This window comes from Sinocyclocheilus rhinocerous, unplaced genomic scaffold (assembly GCF_001515625.1).
Source record: "Sinocyclocheilus rhinocerous isolate Xijiao unplaced genomic scaffold, SAMN03320098_v1.1 scaffold2558, whole genome shotgun sequence".
Classification (NCBI taxonomy): domain Eukaryota; kingdom Metazoa; phylum Chordata; class Actinopteri; order Cypriniformes; family Cyprinidae; genus Sinocyclocheilus; species Sinocyclocheilus rhinocerous.
Window position 1 is genome coordinate 334,930 of NW_015655145.1, and position 21,832 is coordinate 356,761.

Genomic DNA, 21,832 nt, shown 5'->3' on the forward strand with positions numbered 1-21,832 from the left:
GAAAGTACACCGGAAGTGTCACTGAGCATAGTGGCATGTGCCAATGGCATCTGTGCGTCAAATGTCATGTCACTTAATGTTAAAACTGCTGCTGAGAAAATCCCCCTGGGGACGTTAAAAATGATTATATGTGTAGTTTTGACACCAAGTATGAAATGCATTAGTTTCTCACTGATTTCATTAAGAATGTGCACTAAGGAAGTGCTCACAAAGTTTACAAAGTCAGAGCATGTCATTAGCAAACAGGTAATATGCTAATAAAAACACAACATTAATTTTTAAAAGGCAGCACACAGTTTTATACACAATTTATGCCTTCTTGATCCTTGATGGAGTCTTTAGTACCCGACCACTGCGTTCTGGCAACTGACTGATATATGCAACAGCCACTTGAAGCCTACCGTCCCGAATAACTTTCACTTTAAAGCAACTGTATGTAGCTTGGTGTATTTTTGCAACTTTGGCGCCCCTACAGTTAAAGAGGCTGCATGTAGAATTCGGAAACCTTCACCGGTACAACTGTTAAGTGAACTGCAGACAAAAAAAGTTTATAAATACCTTTGCAACGAACGTCCAGACGCCGTCCACGCTGCTGAGAGCGACGTTGCGATGAATATGTAACGTTAATGTGGTGAGCGCTTTGCCTTTCCTCTCAATAACAAAATGAATACCTACGCAACATAAATAACAGCGAGACTATAGACTTAGACTAGCTTGAAGTAATCCCTTTTTTGTATGACACATTGACATAACAATACAGAATAGCTCTTTTTCAGCACTACCTGAACATAAGCCTTTATTTAATGTGTCACGGAAAAAAAAATTTTAGGGAGCGCGCGTAAATGTCACATTCTTTTAATTTCCGGTAAAAAAGGTTCTGAGACCTTTACATAAAAATCAGTCCACAGGCTTTTATAGACAGCCTAGGAAGTCGGGGAATGTCTTTTAAGTGTAGTTACAAGCCGTTTACACATTGGCAATAAAAAGTGATTAATAATGCATTTATAAGGCAATCCGGTGTCCTGACATTTTATCCTACCCGTCAGATTTTCCTACCAGGGCTTACTGCGCATGCGCACATCAATATTGCGTCCTTTTTGTCGTGCTGAATAACAATATTTAATGTATCTGTATTACTGTAAGGGTAGGTTTAGGGTCGGGGTAGGTGTAGACTTTAATAAAACACAATCTAATAGGTACAAAAAATTATTTATTGTTGGTTTCCGGTAGCTGTATCCCTTCTAGCCACAACCGCGAATATAACACATAATTACTGTATTTGCATTACTGTAAGGGTAGGTTTAGGGTTGTGGTAAGTGTAGAAATGAATAAACCATAATTTGACAGTTAGCATTTATCGTTGTCGAATTGTACTACCTACTGTTTTAATGCGAGGTAGCAAAATCTGACAGGGTAGCACAAATCGACAGAACACCGGCCTTCGTACCCACTCACCAAACTTATATACTCCTAACAGACGTTAGGGGAAAAAAACAGAAGCCATTCACCTTATTAGAAATCAGTGTACCATCAAAGTGACTTAAAACTGATCTTTAAACTTACATACAGTTGTTTTAATATGTCCAAATCACATGGTTGTTTTCATAAGGCTTTCTGATCTTTACCTGACCCCACACTATCAGAAAGTGTAGGCCGAATCACTAAAACCAATGAAAAATATTCATACCATCTGTACGATTTGAAGTGCTTTCTCAGAACTCAGACTTTGCGCTCAGAGAGCTCTCATGTGTGCCTTTCAGGTCCCCGCTTGTAGCGCCGGACCCCCCCGACTTGTCTCTGCAGAAAATCCTGCGAACGCTTCCCCTGAACTTCTCAGCCGCAAACAGATAGACCAGGGGATCCAAAGCCCCATTCAGGCAGGTTAGAGAGGAAGTAAGCCGGTTAGCCAGGGCTAGTCCTCTTTTGATTTGGCAGGATAGGTCTGGGTGTGAGTAACCCAGGATGAAGGTTGCACGGCTTAAGTGATAGGGCAAAAAACACACTATGTAGATGAGCATGACCAGACCAATGGTGCGGAGAGCTCGGAGTTTGAGTGCTGGCTCCAGCCTTGAACCTTTCCGCAGACTGTTCACTATCAGCAGGTAGCAAGACAGTGTGGCAATAAAAGGTGGTGTGAAGGCTACGACGAGAGAGATGAGCGCACGCCGTGAAGCCTTTTCTCTGTATAGCTGCAAGCATACAGTAGAGCCATTGACTTCTGCAGTCTGCTTAGTGACCAGTAGGGGTGCCATAGACACTATCACCAAAGCCCATAGTGCAAAACTGGCTATGTGAGCGTAGCGAGGGCGCCTGACCTTAAGGGAATGTACGGCGTGTACTACAGCAAGGTATCTATCGCCTGCAACACAGGCCAGGAAGTACAAGCTGGCGTACATGTTGACATAAAAGAAGAAGCCCGCAAGACGGCAGGGGATTTCACCAAATGGCCAGTGTCCCCCGGTTAAATGATAAGTGGCTCTGAGGGGTAAAACGAAGACGTAAAACATGTCGGCCACAGCGAGATGAAGCAGGAAGACGTTGGCTGGAGAAGAGTTGCCTCTCTGGCGGGCGAAGATCCACAGGGCAAGGCTATTGCCGTTCAGCGCCAGGAGGAAAACTATGATGTAGTAGAATCCAAAGATCATGTTCTCCACTGTATTGTCCACAGGTGGACAGCTCTCCATGGATTGATTGGACAGCAAGGTGGGAAGTTCTGTCAGGGGGGACTCCATTTTTGTAACTGCAAACAGAGGAAAAGAAAAACATTTTTATTAATTGTTTAAATTAATTAAAATCTAATATCAACTGATAATATAAATGCTAATATAAAATAATTCTATCCATGTTATTTTTGAATTTATGTAAATATTCAATTAATACATGTAAAACCATATATACACACACACACACACACACATATATATATATATATCATGAAGATATTTTGTACATTTCCTACAGTAAATATGTGCTCCTGGACCACAAAACCAGTCATAAGGGTCAATTTTTCAAAATTTTGATTTGTTAGGATAGGACAATATTTGGCCGAGATACAACTATTTGAAAATCTCACAAAACCAGTCATAAGGGTCAATTTTTTGAAATTGAGATTTATACATCATCTGAAAGCTGAATAAATAAGCTTTCCATTGATGTATGCAAAACAATCTAAATATTGAGAAAATCGCCTTTAAAGTTGACCAAATGAAGTTCTTAGCAATGCATATTACTAATCAAAAATGAAGTTTTGATATATTTACGGTAGGAAATTTACAAAATATCTTCATGGAACATGATCTTTACTTAATATCCTAATGATTTTTGGCATAAAAGAAAAATCAATCATTTTGACCCATACAATGTTTTTTTTGGCTATTGCTAAAAATATAACCAAGCGACTTAAGATTGGTTTTGTGGTCCAGGGTCACATATATCAAAACTTAATTTTTGATTAGTAATATGCATTGCTAAGAACTTAATGTTGACAACTTTAAAAGCTTTTTTTCAATATTTAGATTTTTTTTTGCACCCTCAGGTTCCAGATTTTCAAATAGTTGTATCTCAGCCAAATATTGTCCTATCATGATAACCATACATCAATGGAAAGCTTGCTTATTCATTTAAACCCTTATGACTGGTTTTGTGGTCCAGGGTCCACATGACATTGAAAGACATAACACGCACGCACGCACACAGTTTTTAAAGGGGTCATATGATGCTTTTCATCATTATTTTGTGCATTTGGTGTAACAGAATATGTTGACATGCTTTAATGTTCAAAAAACACATTATTTTTCAAATACTGTACATTATTGTAGGTCCTAATTTTATGATGGTTTTAAGATGGATTAAATTGATAGGCATGACAGTAAAGACTATATATATATATATATATATGCAGGTTCCACAGAAACATTAAGCTTGTATGTATGTATGAGATGGTGCCCCTAGAGAGCTGGTCCCCTAAACAGGCTGCATAATTTAAAGCTATAAATAATACAAATTTGTAAAAACACATTAAAATTGATAGATCAACAAAAATTTCCATGTTTGGCACACACTTCCATTACATATCCAAACCAACCTATGCTGCATTCAAGTTAATTTGATAGAACCCAAAAAGATGTTATAAAAAACATCTGCTTTTGGGAATATGCTTCCAAAGTTGACCGTTGTCAAAACATGTTTACAAAAAAGGAGCAAAGGACACAGCAGTGATACACCAAGTAACACTTTTTATTCCAGCAGCAGTAAATGTTTTCCTCTCTGCGCACTTTGAGTAGTGAGGGAGGGAGTGTTACAGCTGTCTCGGTGTTTGGCAGTAATTCAGATATTTGTGTCTCAGGAGTCTGAGCAGATGTCCCTGTGGAGCAGTTGACTACACACTCATCGCACCTCCACACACGCTACGCTGCATGAAGGTGCTGGTGCATCCGGTGGCTACACCAGAGCCACTCCCGGCTATCTGCTTACAGTCGGAGCCAGCTGTCCTCGTGGCATTCTGCTTTGTCAAATCATTGGCGTGTGCGCAGCACAGGGCAGCCTGCCTCAGATTCAGTGAGCAAACTCTTTTTGGAAGAGGCATTCATTCGAGCCCGCCATCCAATAACAGTTGCACTATTAATAATCAGGCCGAATGAAGCATCTGCAGGGATAAGCTGAAGACCTTTTTAAGAAAGGTTCAAAGCAGGGGAGAAGTTCACCTGTTACTACTAGAGCTGTAGCTGACAGAATGGAGTTTTTTTTTTATCTTTGTGATATTTTTGAAATATCATTACGAATATTGCATAATAGAAGGTTGTCATTTCAATACATTTCGAAATGATTTCAGTGACATGATGTATTGTCAGGATTACAAAATACAATAAAATGAAAAATTATATATATATATATATAAAAGGAGCAAAGGACACAGCAGTGATACACCAAGTAACACTTTTTATTCCAGCAGCAGTAAATGTTTTCCTCTCTGCGCACTTTGAGTAGTGAGGGAGGGAGTGTTACAGCTGTCTCGGTGTTTGGCAGTAATTCAGATATTTGTGTCTCAGGAGTCTGAGCAGATGTCCCTGTGGAGCAGTTGACTACACACTCATCGCACCTCCACACACGCTACGCTGCATGAAGGTGCTGGTGCATCCGGTGGCTACACCAGAGCCACTCCCGGCTATCTGCTTACAGTCGGAGCCAGCTGTCCTCGTGGCATTCTGCTTTGTCAAATCATTGGCGTGTGCGCAGCACAGGGCAGCCTGCCTCAGATTCAGTGAGCAAACTCTTTTTGGAAGAGGCATTCATTCGAGCCCGCCATCCAATAACAGTTGCACTATTAATAATCAGGCCGAATGAAGCATCTGCATTCAATTTATTAACTATGAATAATATATGAATATATTAAATATTTTGCCATAATCTTAAAAAAATATATAAAACAATGATTAATACTTCAATAAAACTGCTTCACTACTTAATAATATGAAAAAAAAAACACCTGTGTCTGCCAAATAATATTCATGTGGTGCAACTAACATGCAAAAATAAGCATGAACATGAAAGAAAAAGAAAAAAAAGAGGACCCCAGGGTAGTTCAGGTTTCAACGTCATGTGGTGCAACTCCCACAAAACTTAAATGATATTTATAAATTAATAAATCATAATTTGTAAATAAATAAATACTAAAGAATACATTTAGATTTGTTTTAAATAAACTCATATGTATTCAAGGAATAAGTAGGAAAATATGACTTTCTTTCTTATTTGTCAGATAGTCCAAATGCACCCTTCGGAATACTTAGATTTGGAATAAGAGTATTTGGAATACTCTTACTCTGAAAGATGTTAAAAAATATATTTTTTTTTCATTTGTATTAAGCGCTAAGAGTCTTTCTTCATGACTAAAATATGCTACAAAAACATTTCACATTATCCTCTCACTGGAGTTGGGAAAATAAGGAGACTCTTCATCAATATTTTCAGAACACTACAGACAAACACAAACTGGGTGTGTACAAAGGAGTGTCTCAAGATCCTGCCATAGGAAAGTGCTGCAGGATTTGTAACAGAGTGGGAGGAAAATCTTCAAGTCCCAGAAAATGCCAAACCCTCCAGTAATTTAAACAGATAAAAGTGGAGAACTACAAAACAAAAAACTGTCCTGAACTCTGCTTAGAGACAAAAAGTAGCGATTGAGAAATCCAGATGTTAATAAAAGGTTCTGGTGGTTATCTGGTGTGTGGTATGAAACTATACCGTGTGGTCCAGGAAAAACACATTTACTCTGAAAATATATGAGAATTTCAAATGAAAAACTATAATCCAGCAGCACCAGTCCAAGTGTTCCGTGGTCGACTTGGAAAACATGCTCCAAACCCGAAAGTCTTGAAGAACAAGGCTTCTCCACAGGCTGGCAACAATACAAAATCACTTTTGTGTAAGAAATAAGTCGGGGTCAAGCTTGGGTTGCAATGTGACACTAATGCTCCTATACCACATCACACAAAAGAAGCAGAAGTAATCACAGGCGTGAGGCACACTGCAGATTAACCAAAGCTGAACTGCAGCTCAGCGATAACCTACATGCTTCCAGAACTTAAGGTAAAACACAGCCATAGGAAACCCTTCTCTCTTTTTTTTTACATTAATACACAAATACATAAAATATGACCACATGAAAACAAATGCAGAGCAAAATTTACATTTATTAAATATTTTATATCTGATTCCCTGAAGTGATTTTGACTTACTTGCTCATTTAAGCAAAGCAAATCTTGGCCAACTAATCCTAAACCTTTTACTTTATAATGCAGTTCTAAAATGACCTTTTAAAGACTTTCTCCTCTAACCAATAAACTCACCTCATAAAATATATATGCAATAAAAAGTACATAATTAAAATGACATGCACATAAACTAGTAAAATACAATATGATCATTAAAAAAAGTAATATGTTTTGTTACATAGTTGCTTTACGTTTTGCAGAAAAGCCTAGAAAATTACATAAAAAATAATAGCTTAAATGGCATTACTTTGAATAAAAACAGTATAGAAAAAAAGTGCATAAAAATGGTTTAAATGACATGCATGTAAACTAGGTAAACAATGCAGTCATTTTATTAAAAAAATATATAAAAAACATTTCAATCAAAAATAAAAGTACATAAAATAAATAGATTAAATGGCTTGCACTTAAACTAGGAAAACAAAATATGGCCATTCTAATGTTTCTATACAAATATAAACAATTAAAATGCAAACTAGTTTCAATTGAGACAGACAGCAGACACTGAGAGAAAGTCAATGAAGTCAATGAGAGACTCACCAGAGCGTTGATCCCTCAACAGCCAGTGCAGTAGTGAAGGAGTTGAGCAGAGCAGAGGAGAGAGTTCTGCTGCCTGTGCTTTCTTACGCGAGAGCTTCTGTTGCGCGGCAGTGGAGTTTAATGGAGTCGAGAGACTACTCTCTCAGGCTGAGCTGTGTTTGAGATACGATACTGTGGCTCTTTTTGTGTCGCCAACAAATTTGATCACGAAAACGCGGTTCGCGATGGGAAGGCTCTAATGTGACCCTTGACCTCAGCCTTTCTTTGCAATGCTATTTTCTTCTGAGGGCCACTTGTGTGCTCCACAATAACCCGAATCAGAAGAAGCGGCACATTTCGACAGGGGGAAAATAATGGCATTCCTTGCTCGCAATGTGGAGCCGGTGGGGGATCATAGCAACGGGGACTAGCGTGCCTTTAGGTTACAAACCCCCCCGCCACTCCGAAACCCCCCTCCTTCAACCATATCAATAAACAGAAGATGAACTGAGCATTTAATGGGGCAGTTTATGAATAAAGACTAGAGATTATCCATTGTAGACTGTGGAAAGCCAGACAGACGAGGCCCCTTGGAACTCAGAGAATGAGTGAGAAGAAATCGGAGTTGAAATCACAAGGCGAGCAGGACAGAGAATAACAGACTGGGGTCCTTGTTTCTTGGGTCCCTGCTGTGGACTGTTGGGGCATCATACATTGGAGCAGCAGAGGGCAAAAATAAGGGCACGTGATCCTCAGACAGATGTGGAGCCCCGAGTGAACAGCAAGAGCTATAATCTGTCTTTCATTCTGGAAGATCACAGCTGTGTAGGACATACATCATCTCTTTTTCTTCTGTCTGGGCCCGTCTTCAATGATATGCTAATATAGTTCGCTTTACTGAATGAGCCCACTATCCCACTATTTTACCAGAATAGGCTAAATAATACAGTGCCAATACTTGTGAGTCTTAATTGGGATGTCTTCAAGCCTCATTATATGCTGCCCCTCGAGACTTTGTTGCCCTGGGGGCAAAGCACAGTGTACCATGATTGTTAACCAGAGAAAAACCCATCTTCTGTCAGATTCAAGAGCTAAAACAGTTTGCTTTTAAACCGGACAAAACAACATAAGCATAAGGCTTATGGAATTCCCTTTTTGAAAACACGCAGAAAACATTGAGCTCTATGGCAAATAATCACAATGTACAATGCTGCGAGTTACACCTCATAGTCATTTATTTGGCAATTTCACTCAAATGCACCAATAATATGATCCACTGACTGTAATGATTCATTTATATCATTTAATATTGGTCAACCAGTAATCTGACTGAAATTACAGTCTTCACATTCTGGCAACATATTGAGGAAAAACAGCTTTAAATCTTTATCACAACAGTTGGCATCACATTTTGCAGTATATATAGTATATCACATTGAACAATAAATCCACACCATTATTTAGTTTGATAAATTCATGTTATTTTTAACATTTCCCATTGGTTGTGTTTTTATATGTGAATGTGTGTTTGTATATGTGAATGCATCTTTAAAAGAAAGGCACAGTAAAGTCATTGCTGGTCTGTTATTTTTAGTCAAAGTGTTGATTCCGTCTTTGTCCTCTCTTCTCATTAAGATACATGTTGACGTAGGAAGTCAGCAGGTCATCAATTTTATAGCCCTTATAAACACAGGATAAAATTCTATTATTTTAAGATCTGAAAAATTATACTTCAAATGGCAAAAATCTTATATATAAATATATATGAAATTATATATATAACATTATATAATAATTGTATATATATATATATATATATACACACATCACACACAAACACACTACTGGTACTGTATATTGTTACAATAAAATTTCTTAATTTTTATAGAAATTTTTATAACAATATAAAAATTATATTTTTATAACAATTTCTATTTTAATTATCAGCCACCATTACTACCGTCTCCAGTGTCACATGATGCTTCAGAAATCATTCTAATGTGCTGATTCAATATTGTAAACAGGTTTTGCTGCTAAATCATTTTTCATTTTTTCTTCTACTTTAATCTTACTTACCTCACACTTTTAAATTGTAGTGTATCATGGTTTCCACAAAAATATTAAGGAACAAAAACATTGATAATAATAAGAAACGTTTCTTGAGCACCAAATCAGCATAATAGAAACAGTTTTGAAGTATCATGTGACACTGAAGACCAGAAAAAGCCACATCTGTGTCACTTACCAGGGAAGTTTCACACAGGATTTTGTTCCCTCTGACAAGGTTTCCTACAGTCATGTGGAAGTATGTGCTTCCACTGCACCAGTTTGCAATTTTGTTATATGGATGCACTGCCAGAATGTCCTTAAAACAGTGTAACAGAGTTACGATACAGTACATGATTCATATTTTAAGTAGACATTGTAATTTCATATTCAAGCTTACAGGAACACTCATCTGAGGTGTTATACAAATGTTGCATAGGGAAACACATGATAAGCAGTTAAAGTGAGACAAAAAAGCTTGTTCAAAAAGAGTTATCAATTGATGATACCTTTGTTTTGGGGTGAATGACAGTGACGCCCTGTTTGCTAATGGCAATCCTCACAATGTCAGGGAAATTGGGCTCTGATGTTTGCTGTAATATCAAGAATCATTTTATAATTTTTTTTTTTTTTAAAGGGGTCATATGATGCTGCTAAAAAGAACATTATTTTGTGTATTTGGTGTAATGAAATGTGTTTATGCGGTTTAAAGTTTAAAAAACACATTATTTTCCACATACTGTACATTATTGTTTATGCCCCACCTTTTTGAAACGCGTCGATTTTTACAAAGCTCATCGGTCTGAAAAGCGAGGTGTGCTGTGATTGGCCAGCTATCCAGTGCACTGTGATTGGCTGAATACCTCAAGCGTGTGTCGGAAATGTTACGGCCCTTACCATACTGTTGATGCCGTGTCCGGCCGGAGCGACGAGAAAATCGCATCATATGACCCCTTTAAGTAATATTAGCAAAAATATTATTGTGCTGCAGACTCGAATTGCTTACTTTCACATCAAAAAAGGCACAGCCAAATGTGGGCCATTTGTAGACAATCTTTAAAAAGCCAATCACTGCCTGTTCCACAGTCGTGCCAGTTTGCTTGTTGTACTCAGCAAAAATGTGCTGTTGGAAAATGGTTATGAATAAGAAACACTTCAGAAGCATAATATTACTTATACATTAACAATGCACAGAATGCAGTGCAGTGCACTGGAACTGACCTTTTTCCATTCATCAGCAGACATGGCTTTAAGCTGGTCATTAGGCACCAGGTCTTTCAGCATCCTAGGAATCATGGGAAACTGAGTTTTATCATTGTCCACTTTCATCCTGAAGAGTAGAGCGCCTAGCATCACCATTTCTTCTTTGGTACTACGATGATAACCTCTCAAGTACTTGGGCAACTCCTAGATAGTGTGAGAAATATGGAAAAATATTTTCTTCAATGCTTTCAGGGAAGCTATATGGAAAATTTTCCAAACTTTTTAAAGAACGCAGCACAGATTGCCAGTACCTGTGGATAATGGAAGATGAGATCCGCCTCCACATCTCTACCAGGGATAATGTTGAACCATAGTTTTCTCATAAAGAAAACCGTGTAGGACACATTCACTGGACCACCCGCTGTTTAAAACAGTATAAGCAACAGCAGTTTTTTTTAAAAATTTGACTTAACTATGTAAAAATGGTGACTGACTCAAACTTGTTCCTTTTAGGGTACGTTTACACGACAACAAAGTACTAAAGGGTACAAACGACAATGTTGTCAAAACAATCCCCGTTCACACGGAGCCACGCAAATGTCTACAAACACTGTATTATGCATGCCAGGCCAGTAGTTGGCGATGTAACTTTGTAAAGAAACACCACAAGCCTGCGCACATACATATAGACTAAACATGTCACTATTTTCACAAATTCACAATTTTTTTTTAGTTTACACAGAGACGACAACAGAATCGTTTACAAAAACTTGCATTTCGAACCCCCAAAACACCACTGTTGTGTACATGAACAGCGAAAACGCATAAAGTTTTTAGCTGAAAATGGTGTCATGTAAACATTCCCTCAATCAGTGATCTAAAGATTAAAAACACCTAATAAAGTTATCAATCTTACCCTGATTCACTCTCTTTGCTCTCCTGGACCAGTCAGTAATCTGTCTCAGGCTGTCAAAGAAGTAGTCAGTTTCATTCAGACTCAGAACCTGACAGAAAGAAAATGCTAGATTAATATACAGACAAAGGTTATGTAAAAATGAACACGAAAAAATGAAAGGACATGACATGGGATCATTGGCAGAGCTGTAACCACTGTAGACATTGAGGAGGCAATGTCTCTCCCAATAATCAGACTAAGATATAACAATATATGATTTTTAAAAGGTCAGTTCTTAAACTATTGGTTTAGGATCCTGAATATGTGTTTACAGCCATGACTGTTAAATATAAATCATGGTAACCGGGGTACAAACCTTATCAGGAGTTTTCACAAAGATGCTGAAACCTTCAGCTGAGGACAACATAAGTTTATTAGCAATGGTCCGGACCAGGTCCTTTATCTTGGTGTTGGATGCCACCTCAAAATTCTGTCCAGAAGTGCGAGAAAACAAAAAAAAAACTTTTCAGGGACACTAGAATCATATTCCATGAATAAAATGCATGACTTGCATTGGCAGCAAATTGACTGTAGATTTCATGTTTATTCAACTGCTATTATTTTCAACATTTTTAACATTATAAAAGTTATTGAGGCGCAAACTACTATTGTAGGGCTAAAAAAATTATGCTGCACTAGTGCCTGACTGGGGAGCAGAAAAAAATTTGTTGATCCATGTACTGTGTGTTGCATTACCTCTTGAGTGTCATTGGGGAACTGAATTTTGTGGAAGATCTGGGTGCTGTTCTGCTGAATTGCATCAACCTCCACCTGGTGAGGTGGAAGCTTTCTGGGCTCCATTCTAGCACAAAAACAATGACAAATCTCATCTTACACACAGTAAACATACTATCACACCAAATCAACAATGCAGTTCTCATCATCTGCGACCCAGCTTGTGGACTCACTATAATTTCAACTATAGTGCTACAGTAGCGTTTCCCAAATGTGGAAGTCTTTGAACAGTTGCAGTAGCAGATGAAGCCGCTGTAAATTCTGTACTATCCTATCACTCAGTGCTGACACTTTCCTGGCATTGCACCAGTCTGGCAAAGGTTAGCGTGCTAAAAGGAGAGGTGTTGCTGCGCTAATAGTGTGAAACGGTGTGTGATTTTAAAAGACCGATTTACTAGTACCTAGAAACAATCATTTTTGATTAAATTATATTAAATATAAAAGCAACTGTGTTAAGTGGCTATGATATGCAAAGTTGTTTTAGAACATGTAAATAAGCCAAGCTTGTGTTAACATGTTAAACTGTTATCGTCTGCTAACAGGGTGTTTATCTAGTCATGCTTTACAGTATATCAGTCCAGTAATATAACACACATGCTGTTTGAGATGAGCTCCAATAGGTTATGGCTTTCAGGTAAGCCAGCCAAAGTTCAAAGAGTAAAAAACAATACAGGCTTTATTCTCATAAGCTCTTATACAGTGACTTAAACATTAGCTTTTAGTGATTCTATAACTGAACTCACATGATAGTAAAGCTTAGGAATGTATGATCAATTCATGAAGTCTGTTCATTCGTTGCATTTCTTCCTGTTGTTATACCCATAAAGCAATGTGATTTCATTTGTAATGATAAAAGTTTGGGTTGAAATAAAATGCGCTTGTGGAATATTGGACATACCTCCGAGCCCCTTGCAGTCTCTGGAGGCAGTCTGTGGCCAATGGCTCTCGTTTGCGTGTCTCAATGAAACGCTGAGCATGTTTCAGCAGAGAGTTACTGGGAGGAAAGAGACCACAGCACAGCCACAGCAGCTGCCAGCCCTGCTCCACACTGTACCTGATTGAGAAAGAACATTTATACAAGTTAACTTACCATAATAACGTAACAGTTATGTATTTTATTATAAACTAATGTAATTATAAACATAGCATCTGAAATGGCATATATACCATAAACTGCATGTTTCACAGATTATCTAATGTCTAAAAGTGAATCAATGAATCAGTTCAATGAACCTGCTGCTTGTTGACTCTGACGAATCGCTAAATTGAATTAATTTCAATTATTATTAATTTATGTAGTCTCTTCTAAGTTTTATATGGTTTAATGGTTTCTAACACGAAAGTTTACAATGTTTTTTTTTTCTGAAATGCCCATTGCTTATTTAATTTCATAATGGTAAAACATATTGGCACCTGAAACTCTGTAAAGTATGATTGTGTGGTCCAATGCTGAAAAGGAAATTTAAAGACTGAATGTCTTGAAACTAACTGTATACCAGTGATCTAAAGCTTCTAGACCTATAAGCTGGTTAAATGATCAAACTTATAAAAGAAGAAGCTTATTAAAAGAAAAAGAACACTGATGGATAAAGAGGTTAAAGGTTGCATAGTTCCCCCTCACAGTCTCTTCTAAGTTTTATATGGTTTATGGTTTCTTACAAGAAAGTTTACAATGTTTTTTTTTTTCTGAAATGCCCATTGCTTATTTAATTTCATAATGATAAAACATATTGGCACCTGAAACTCTGTAAAGTATGATTGTTTGGTCCTGTGCTGAAAAGGAAATTTAAAGACTGAATGTCTTGAAACTAACTGTATACCAGTGATCTAAAGCTTCTAGACCTATAAGCTGGTTAAATGATCAAACTTATAAAAGAAGAAGCTTATTAAAAGAAAAAGAACACTGATGGATAAAGAGGTTAAAGGTTGCATAGTTCCCCCTCACTGTTATTAAGGGCAAGCTGACTTTGGTGCAACTACAATGTACAGAACTGTACAGAACTATTGAGAAACTGTGCCTCTGTCACATCTTTGTATCAAGTTCACAAGTGATTATGATTTCAACAGATATTCTAGTGGTGTCAAACGATTAATCGCGATTAATCGCATCCAAAAATAAAAGATTTTGTTTACATAATATATATGTGTGTACTGTGTATATTTATTATGAATATATAAATACACACACATGCATGTATATATATACATGCATGTGTGTGTATTTATATAGAAAAATGTTTGTGTATATTATTAAGAAAAATGTTACGTTTATATATTAAATATATTTATATATGATATAAATTATATGAATATAAATATATACATGTAATTATTTTCCAAATATATGCTGTATGTGTGTGTATTTATATATTCATAAATAGACACAATACACACACATATATTATGTAAACAAAAACTTTTATTTTGGATATGATTAATTATTTGACAGCACTAGATATTACGCTTATTTATTGCTTGCATGTGCATTACCATTCAAAAGTCTGGGGTCAGAATTAAAAAAAAAAAAAAATTATACTTCTATTCCACAAAAACGCATTAAATTGATCAAAAGTGACAGTAAATAATGTATAATGTTAATAAAATATGAATAAAATACATCTTACATATTATATAATGTTATAAAAGATTACTGTTGTTCTTTTGAACTTCCTATGCATCGAAGAATCCTGAAAATTGCATCATAGTCTATTATAAAAAATATGTTTTTTGAAAACCAAATCAGCATATTATAATGATTCTGAAGAATCATGTGACACTGAAGACTGGAGTAAAATTAATATTTTTTTTTCAACTGGATTTCTGTTAAATAAATGCAGACTTGGTGAGCATAAGAGACTTCTTTCAAAAACATGAAATATTTTACAGACCCCAAACTTTTGTGGTAGTGTACAGGCATTCAATAGGCAATGCAGTATTGACTTTGAGCATGTAATGCTGTTTACCGGTTGTTATTGCTGGTCATTTGTTTCATGATCTGACAGTAGATCTCATCTCTGAGCTCCTCATTTCCTGTAGGTGGGCCAAAGATCTGGTCTGTGAGTTCCAGGGGGCTCTGGACCTGTCTAGTTGGGTAGTCACCCATGTACTTCAGAACAGGTGCACACCATTTAGTCAAGGAATCAGCACTTTCCTGGGTCGTATCCTACCTGGATAACCAGGTTAGCTGGTAAGTTTTACTTATGGATCAGTGCTTATGTAACCCTACATCAAACTACAACAGCTGCCATGTTCTACAGCTTTATGCATTACTACATTTAGATATGAATTAGGTAAATAAAAGGGCTCAACTGCTACTTTAGCAATAAGCAATGTTCAAAGATATGAGTGCAATAAATGATAAAGGCTTAAATATGTGTGGCAAAGGATATCAGTGAAGGCATTGCAGGCTAGTGGGCTTAAATCTGGATTGCCCACCAGTCTCTTTAGCAGGGGCTGTCTGATGGGTTCTCTGGAGTTGGCCCACAGCCTCTCAGGTGCTGCATTCTTAGAGATCACCTGTCTGTTCACATCTTTGATGGGCTGCCTGTGACAATGACAAAAACAACAGGTCATTCATGTTCGCTTCTGAAACGCTTAAGAGTTTAGTATGTTTTAAATAAGAGCAATAATGATGTGGTCCAAAATTTGCTGCAAGTACCTGAAATAATCAACAGAGAAATCTTTTAGAGTTGAAGGAGCCACTCTTTCAGTGATGGTTCCTTTTACAGAGTTGTCTATGATGGTCTTTCTCTGATCTGGAGACAAGCTGATCAGGCTCTAAAAAAAACAGAACAAAAAGTCAGAATGCATTAGCTATCAACACAACTATGACAAATATTCCATAATATATAGACATTTACAGATCTAAAGAACTTAGAGCTCCATTGAAAAGCACAAAAAAAAGCATATTCAAGTTCTCACCAGGACTTCATTTGTTGGCTTCGTAAGAGTTGGAAGAATCAAGACAGCATCTGCAGGGACTGCGCCAATTTCTCCTGTCCGCTCATTCTTACCCTTCAACCAGCCGCGGGCAACAGAAAACTCATCATCCTTAATGAGGTAGATGAGCTCTGCCTTCTTGAAGCTGAGAAATGTTTTATCATCTTGAAAAACATCCAAACCATTTTTCATTAGACAAAAACAAGTCAAATCATAGATCATGAACAATCAAATAAAAAATGTATACAGCATATTTCCTCTTCTGACCTTGTCTGTTAACCTCCTGTAGGGTCACAGCATATTGTGAACGTTGTATCAGGCCTGCCAGGAACATGGCTACCAGATCTGAGATGTCAGTGGCCGTGATTGCATTCAGTGTGAAGTCTCCTTTCAGAGTCAGCAAACACACACATTTCCTTTCTCTGGAGGAGACGATGCAGGGAGAATATAGGGAATTTACATCTTTCTGGGAAGGTATCACTTATATTTATTTAATTAAAAATATCATATTTTAACCTTGTGAATGACAAGACAACTTGATACAAAGTCGACAAACATTAACTGGTGTCCAACTCACCTGATAGCATTGACCCCGGTGAGCTCTGGGTAAGACAGCACCAGGAGATTCTTTTCTCGTTCATCTAGGAATGTTATTCCCATTGAATTAATGGCAAAGATGAACTTGCTCTTTGGTAGAGAAGGACCTGAATATTGAAATTACAAATTTAATCTAGTTTATCAAATTTTATTAAGTTTTTGCTCATATTCTTCTGCATTAACTATGGAAATTATGTAATTTGCAATGTACATTACTGTTCAGAAAATTTGGGGCTCTCTTTTTCTCATCAAGCCTGCATTTGATATTTGATTTGACAGTAACATTGTGAAATATTATTACAATTTAAAGGGATAGTTCACCCAAAAATGAAAATTCTGTCATTAATTACTCACCCTCATGTCATTCCAAACCTGTAAGACCTTTGTTCATCTTCGGAACACAAATTAAGATATTTTTGATGAAATCCGAGAGCTGTCTGACCCTGCATAGACTGTAACATAACTACCACGTTCAAGGACCAGAAAGGTAGTAAGGACATTGTTAAAATAGTCCATGTGACATCAGTGGTTCAACCGTAATTTTCTGAAGCTACAAGAATACTTTTTGTGTATATGAATGGTCTTACGGGTTTGGAATGACATGAGGGTGAGTAATTAATGACAGAATTTTCATTTTTGGCTGAACTATCCCTTTAAAATAACTTTTATATTTTAATTTATTGTAAAATGTCATTTATTCCTGTGACGGCAAAGCTGCTTTTCAGCAGCCATTATTCCAGTCTTCAGTGTCACATGATACTTCAGAAATCATTCTAATATGCTGATTTGGTGCTCAAGAAACATTTTATATTATTATAAATGCTGAAAACCAATATGCTGCTTTGAAACCATTTTTTCAGGATTCTCTGATGAATAGAAAGTTCAAATAAACATTTATTTAGAGATCTTTTGTAAAAACATTTTGTAACATTATAATTGTCTTTTCTGTCATTTTTTATAGTTAAAAGTATTTAAAGTACTAATTTCTTTCAAAAATCTTACTGAACCCAAATTTTGAACAGTAGTGTAATACTCATCTTAGCATGTAGTACACACCAGATAACTTGGCAACTTCAAAAAACTTGGAGAAGAGCATTGGCCACTTTTGACGAGCATAGTCAACCACCTCTGCTTTGACTTTATCAGACTTGGTCCGAGTGTTTATTAATGGGCCCTAACAAAAAGAAACCAATGCTTGTAAAATGCTTTGACTTTCAAACAGGTGGAAAGCTTTATTACGTTTATTTTAACATAAGCAATAATAGAAACATCTGTACCTGCGCATATGCTGTGTTGACCATCTGGGTCCACTTTTCTTCTGACTTGGCCTCCAGTAGTTTGGAGTTAATGCACTCCTTAACTACAGTTCTAGTATTCTCCATACTCATGTCTGATCCAAACTGCACATAGAAGTGTTTTGCTGCAAGCGCAACAGTGTCTTCCTCCTGATACAAACACAAAGGTGAAATGCCATAGAATGAATGACATGATGTGGTCCCCTACTGTGGGATAAGATCACATGATCAGCAAAAAATTACTCATTTTCTCTCAATAACCCCTTTTATTGAACTCTTTCACCCACTGGATAAAGTAATCATGGCTGACTATGAATAAAACAATTCTACAATGGCATTGGTAACGGGAAACTATTAAATTGGCTTGATGCTGAAGTCCATGACGACTGCCGTTTTAATCAGCACAACATATGAAAATTCACTGAATGCACCTTTAAAAAACTGAGATAACTGCCAAAAAATAAGTACAAATAAATAAATTAAAGGCATAGTCCACCCAAAATGAAAATTCTGTCAACATTTATTATCCCTGAAGTCATTCCAAACCTGTATGACTTTCTTTCTTCTGTGGAACACAAAAGAAGGTATTTTGAAGAATGTTGGTAACCAAACGGTTTCGGGTCCTATTGACTTCAATAGTATTTTTCTCTTGTCAATAAATAGTCAATAAATCTATTGAAGTCAATGGGACTCGAAATCATTTGGTTGACATCATTCTTCAAAATACCTTCTTTTGTGTTCCACAGAAGACAGGAAGTCATACAAGTTTTGAATGACATGAGGGGGAGTAAATGATGACAGAATTTTCACTTTTGGGTCAACTGATACTAAAAATGGTCTTAAGCACACCTTCTCACACTGGTATTCTCCATATTTCAGGCCTCTGATGACCTGTCTGTAGATAATGTCTGTGCTGACGTTATCCTGGCTGCAGTCATGCCAAGGTGTGAAGATCTCTTTACGGAAGAAAAGACGCCAAGGGGCATGTTGCTCCTGCCCACCCTTCCTCTTCACTTCCTGCTCACACTGAGAGATGGCATCCATCACATGCTCACGGCCACTACCTAGGGACCACACCTAAAAAGAGGGAGCACAATACCATGTCTTAAATTCTAATAATATGGAAAATCTGACTCAAACTCTTAATTCCAGTGCGAATGCTTCATACCTTGTCATATAAAGCTACGTAAAGTGAGAAGCCAAATGTGTCCTGAAGTTTGACTTTCTGTGAGAGCATTTGGCAGACCTCTTTAGATGTGGAGGCAGAATCTACAGGCAAACTGATAGTCCTGCCATCCATCATAGTTACTGAGATGACAATGGGTTTCTTGGACTTGGTGGCCTGTGATTAAACAGTGAGGGCATGAATTATAGTTTCAAATCTATGGTAGATGGTAGTTACTGGACCATAGGAGAATAAAGACCAAAGGGGTTTCACACATACAGCAATTTACAGCAACAATGCAACAGAAGTCATTACTTTCAATGAGCTGCCCATCATTATGACAATATTCAGAAGCGTTTCATTGTATCTAAATGAGCAGTAGCATTGGAGACACTGGAACACACATGATCCATCTCCTGAAAGCATTATTTACAAATCCTTCATTGTTAGCAGCAACGATTTTGAAAAGCTATGGCAGGTTGTTCAGTCCAAAAACACTGTATTTGTTAATGGGGCATAAATGTCTTTACCTGGAGCTCCAGCCAGCAGGGAGGCTCTCCACGCACTCCACTGGCAACAGTGCGCCTCAGTCGGTCGGCGCAGTAAGGCGCGTATCCCACAGGACCAAAACGAAGAAAACTTTTCAGGTACTGTGAGGAGATGAGACGACACATTCAGGACTACACAATGTATTACCCCATAAAGAAATAGTCAAATCATGCATCAAAGAGTTTAATAAGGAAGACGGTCCTTTATTCACCTTGATGAAGCGCTCGGTAGGAGGAAAAATGCCCAAACAGATGCACAGGAGGATCCAGCCACGGAAGAAGCTACCACGGTTTGAGTTCTCTTGGAGCTGCTTACAGATCTGGCAGTAGATTTCATCCCTAACAATGAAAGATATTAAAGACTTAGAAGCAGAAACATCTGACCACTAAGCAATAGATGACTTATGGTTTGAAATAATTAACAACCTGAGGTCACGTCTGACAATGGCATATCCAACAATGATATGCAACTTTTCAAGAGATGTCATTGGCCGGTCCAGGGTGAGTCCGTCTGTGTTCATTTCATCTTCTTCACTAATAGTTTGCACAGTGGGATGTTTGGAAACTTCAGTCCCATCCTCTGCCTTTACATGAAGAGTTTATGGGAATTATAAAGATTATAAATCATTCATCTGTTTGTTGCATTTAAGATATGTTGTAATAATCAGGGATGCAAACTCATCATGGGTGAAAAAGGTGACAAAGACACACAACCCAAAAAAATATATATTTTTGAACTGTACTGAAGTAGTATAGCAAGTACAATAATGCATTAAATATTTTAAAGTATTTTTATATTTAATTTAAGAACTACATTTTTTTAAACATTGCCTTTAGAAGGACACATCTAAAAAAGTGTTTTAACTGTAGAAGCTGCTAAATATATTCAGCCAGCACAGACTTGTTGCTGTTATAGTTTTGTTACTCTGAATTTACTCTGCATCACTTAATGCACAGGTCTATTTTTGACATCGGTTTGTCAGATATATCGTTCCGCCCAGGGCAGTTTTCACTGTCAATCATAACAATGACTGATGGAACAATTTAGTGGATTCACTCGTTGATTTTTTTTTTTACACTCACGTTTGTCACTCTTGAAACAGTATACGTGGACATTCGGGTCCTCTTAGACAAACAAAACTTTTCTTCAAATTGTCAATGGATTATGTAGAGATTCTAGAGAAATGGAGCAAAGCTCTTATAGCACAACTGACCGAGCTTACTCAAGCGAAAACTCCTGATAAATCAATCACTAACTACACAATCAATTCTCTTATTTACACCGTGTGTATGCGTTTTTTCTCTCTCTGATTATATTAGGTAGATCTGCAAGCGTGTAGAACTCCGTAAACTTACGAAAACAAAAATTAGTTCAGAGGAGATTCTTCTGATTAACCTACAGAAAACACCTTTGACTGGCCATTGCTTTCAACAGAGATGCCTGTGATTGGCTACAATACTCAACGCTGCAAAAACACGTAAATAAACAAAAAAAAATAAATAAATAAACGCTCTGGTTTTGTAATTCGAAACCAGAGCGTGCACACAAAAACATACAAGGTCGTTTGAAAGATTATGTAGTCTAGAGAAATGGAGCAAAGCTCTTATAGCACAACTGACCGAGCTTACTCAAGCGAAAACTCCTGATAAATCAATCACTAACTACACAATCAATTCTCTTATTTACACCGTGTGTATGCGTTTTTTCTCTCTCTGATTATATTAGGTAGATCTGCAAGCGTGTAGAACTCCGTAAACTTACGAAAACAAAAATTAGTTCAGAGGGGATTCTTCTGATTAACCTACAGAAAACACCTTTGACTGGCCATTGCTTTCAACAGAGATGCCTGTGATTGGCTACAATACTCAACGCTGCAAAAACACGTAAATAAACTAAATAAAATAAAAAATAAACGCTCTGGTTTTGTAATTCGAAACCAGAGCGTGCACAAGACACATACAGGAGCGTTTAAAAGTGGTTGACTACAAGCGGGTAGATATGAATTAGTACTAATGGTACTGTAAAAAGACCCCCCCCCCCCCCCACCAAAAACACT

General features: G+C 37.2%; 2 protein-coding genes across 2 annotated transcripts in view; both read right to left on the reverse strand.

Annotated features, from left to right (window-relative positions):
- Positions 1-1,271: 1,271 nt before the first annotated feature.
- On the reverse strand, positions 1,272-7,362 carry LOC107717943 (uracil nucleotide/cysteinyl leukotriene receptor-like). The gene is made up of 2 exons (XM_016524848.1): positions 7,314-7,362; positions 1,272-2,740 (listed from the first exon to the last, which is right to left on the reverse strand). Exon 2 carries the CDS (start codon positions 2,730-2,732, stop codon positions 1,713-1,715), a length of 1,020 nt encoding a protein of 339 aa, XP_016380334.1. The 5' UTR covers positions 2,733-2,740; positions 7,314-7,362; the 3' UTR covers positions 1,272-1,712.
- Positions 7,363-8,510: 1,148 nt separating this feature from the next.
- LOC107717944 (unconventional myosin-VIIa-like) overlaps positions 8,511-21,832 on the reverse strand; it is a 27,327-nt gene continuing 14,005 nt past the window's right edge. The window contains exons 26-48 of the mRNA XM_016524849.1: positions 20,202-20,359; positions 19,988-20,114; positions 19,758-19,877; positions 19,231-19,404; positions 18,912-19,139; positions 18,045-18,212; positions 17,824-17,941; positions 16,748-16,874; positions 16,438-16,592; positions 16,153-16,334; positions 15,890-16,008; positions 15,621-15,775; positions 15,195-15,348; positions 13,130-13,285; positions 12,193-12,298; positions 11,813-11,926; positions 11,458-11,545; positions 10,853-10,962; positions 10,560-10,745; positions 10,345-10,461; positions 9,848-9,931; positions 9,538-9,657; positions 8,511-8,972 (exon numbers count right to left, since the gene is read on the reverse strand). Coding sequence (XP_016380335.1) covers positions 8,883-8,972; positions 9,538-9,657; positions 9,848-9,931; positions 10,345-10,461; positions 10,560-10,745; positions 10,853-10,962; positions 11,458-11,545; positions 11,813-11,926; positions 12,193-12,298; positions 13,130-13,285; positions 15,195-15,348; positions 15,621-15,775; positions 15,890-16,008; positions 16,153-16,334; positions 16,438-16,592; positions 16,748-16,874; positions 17,824-17,941; positions 18,045-18,212; positions 18,912-19,139; positions 19,231-19,404; positions 19,758-19,877; positions 19,988-20,114; positions 20,202-20,359 — 3,156 coding nt within the window. The 3' untranslated portion in view covers positions 8,511-8,882. The remainder of the gene's footprint in view (positions 8,973-9,537; positions 9,658-9,847; positions 9,932-10,344; positions 10,462-10,559; positions 10,746-10,852; positions 10,963-11,457; positions 11,546-11,812; positions 11,927-12,192; positions 12,299-13,129; positions 13,286-15,194; positions 15,349-15,620; positions 15,776-15,889; positions 16,009-16,152; positions 16,335-16,437; positions 16,593-16,747; positions 16,875-17,823; positions 17,942-18,044; positions 18,213-18,911; positions 19,140-19,230; positions 19,405-19,757; positions 19,878-19,987; positions 20,115-20,201; positions 20,360-21,832) is intronic.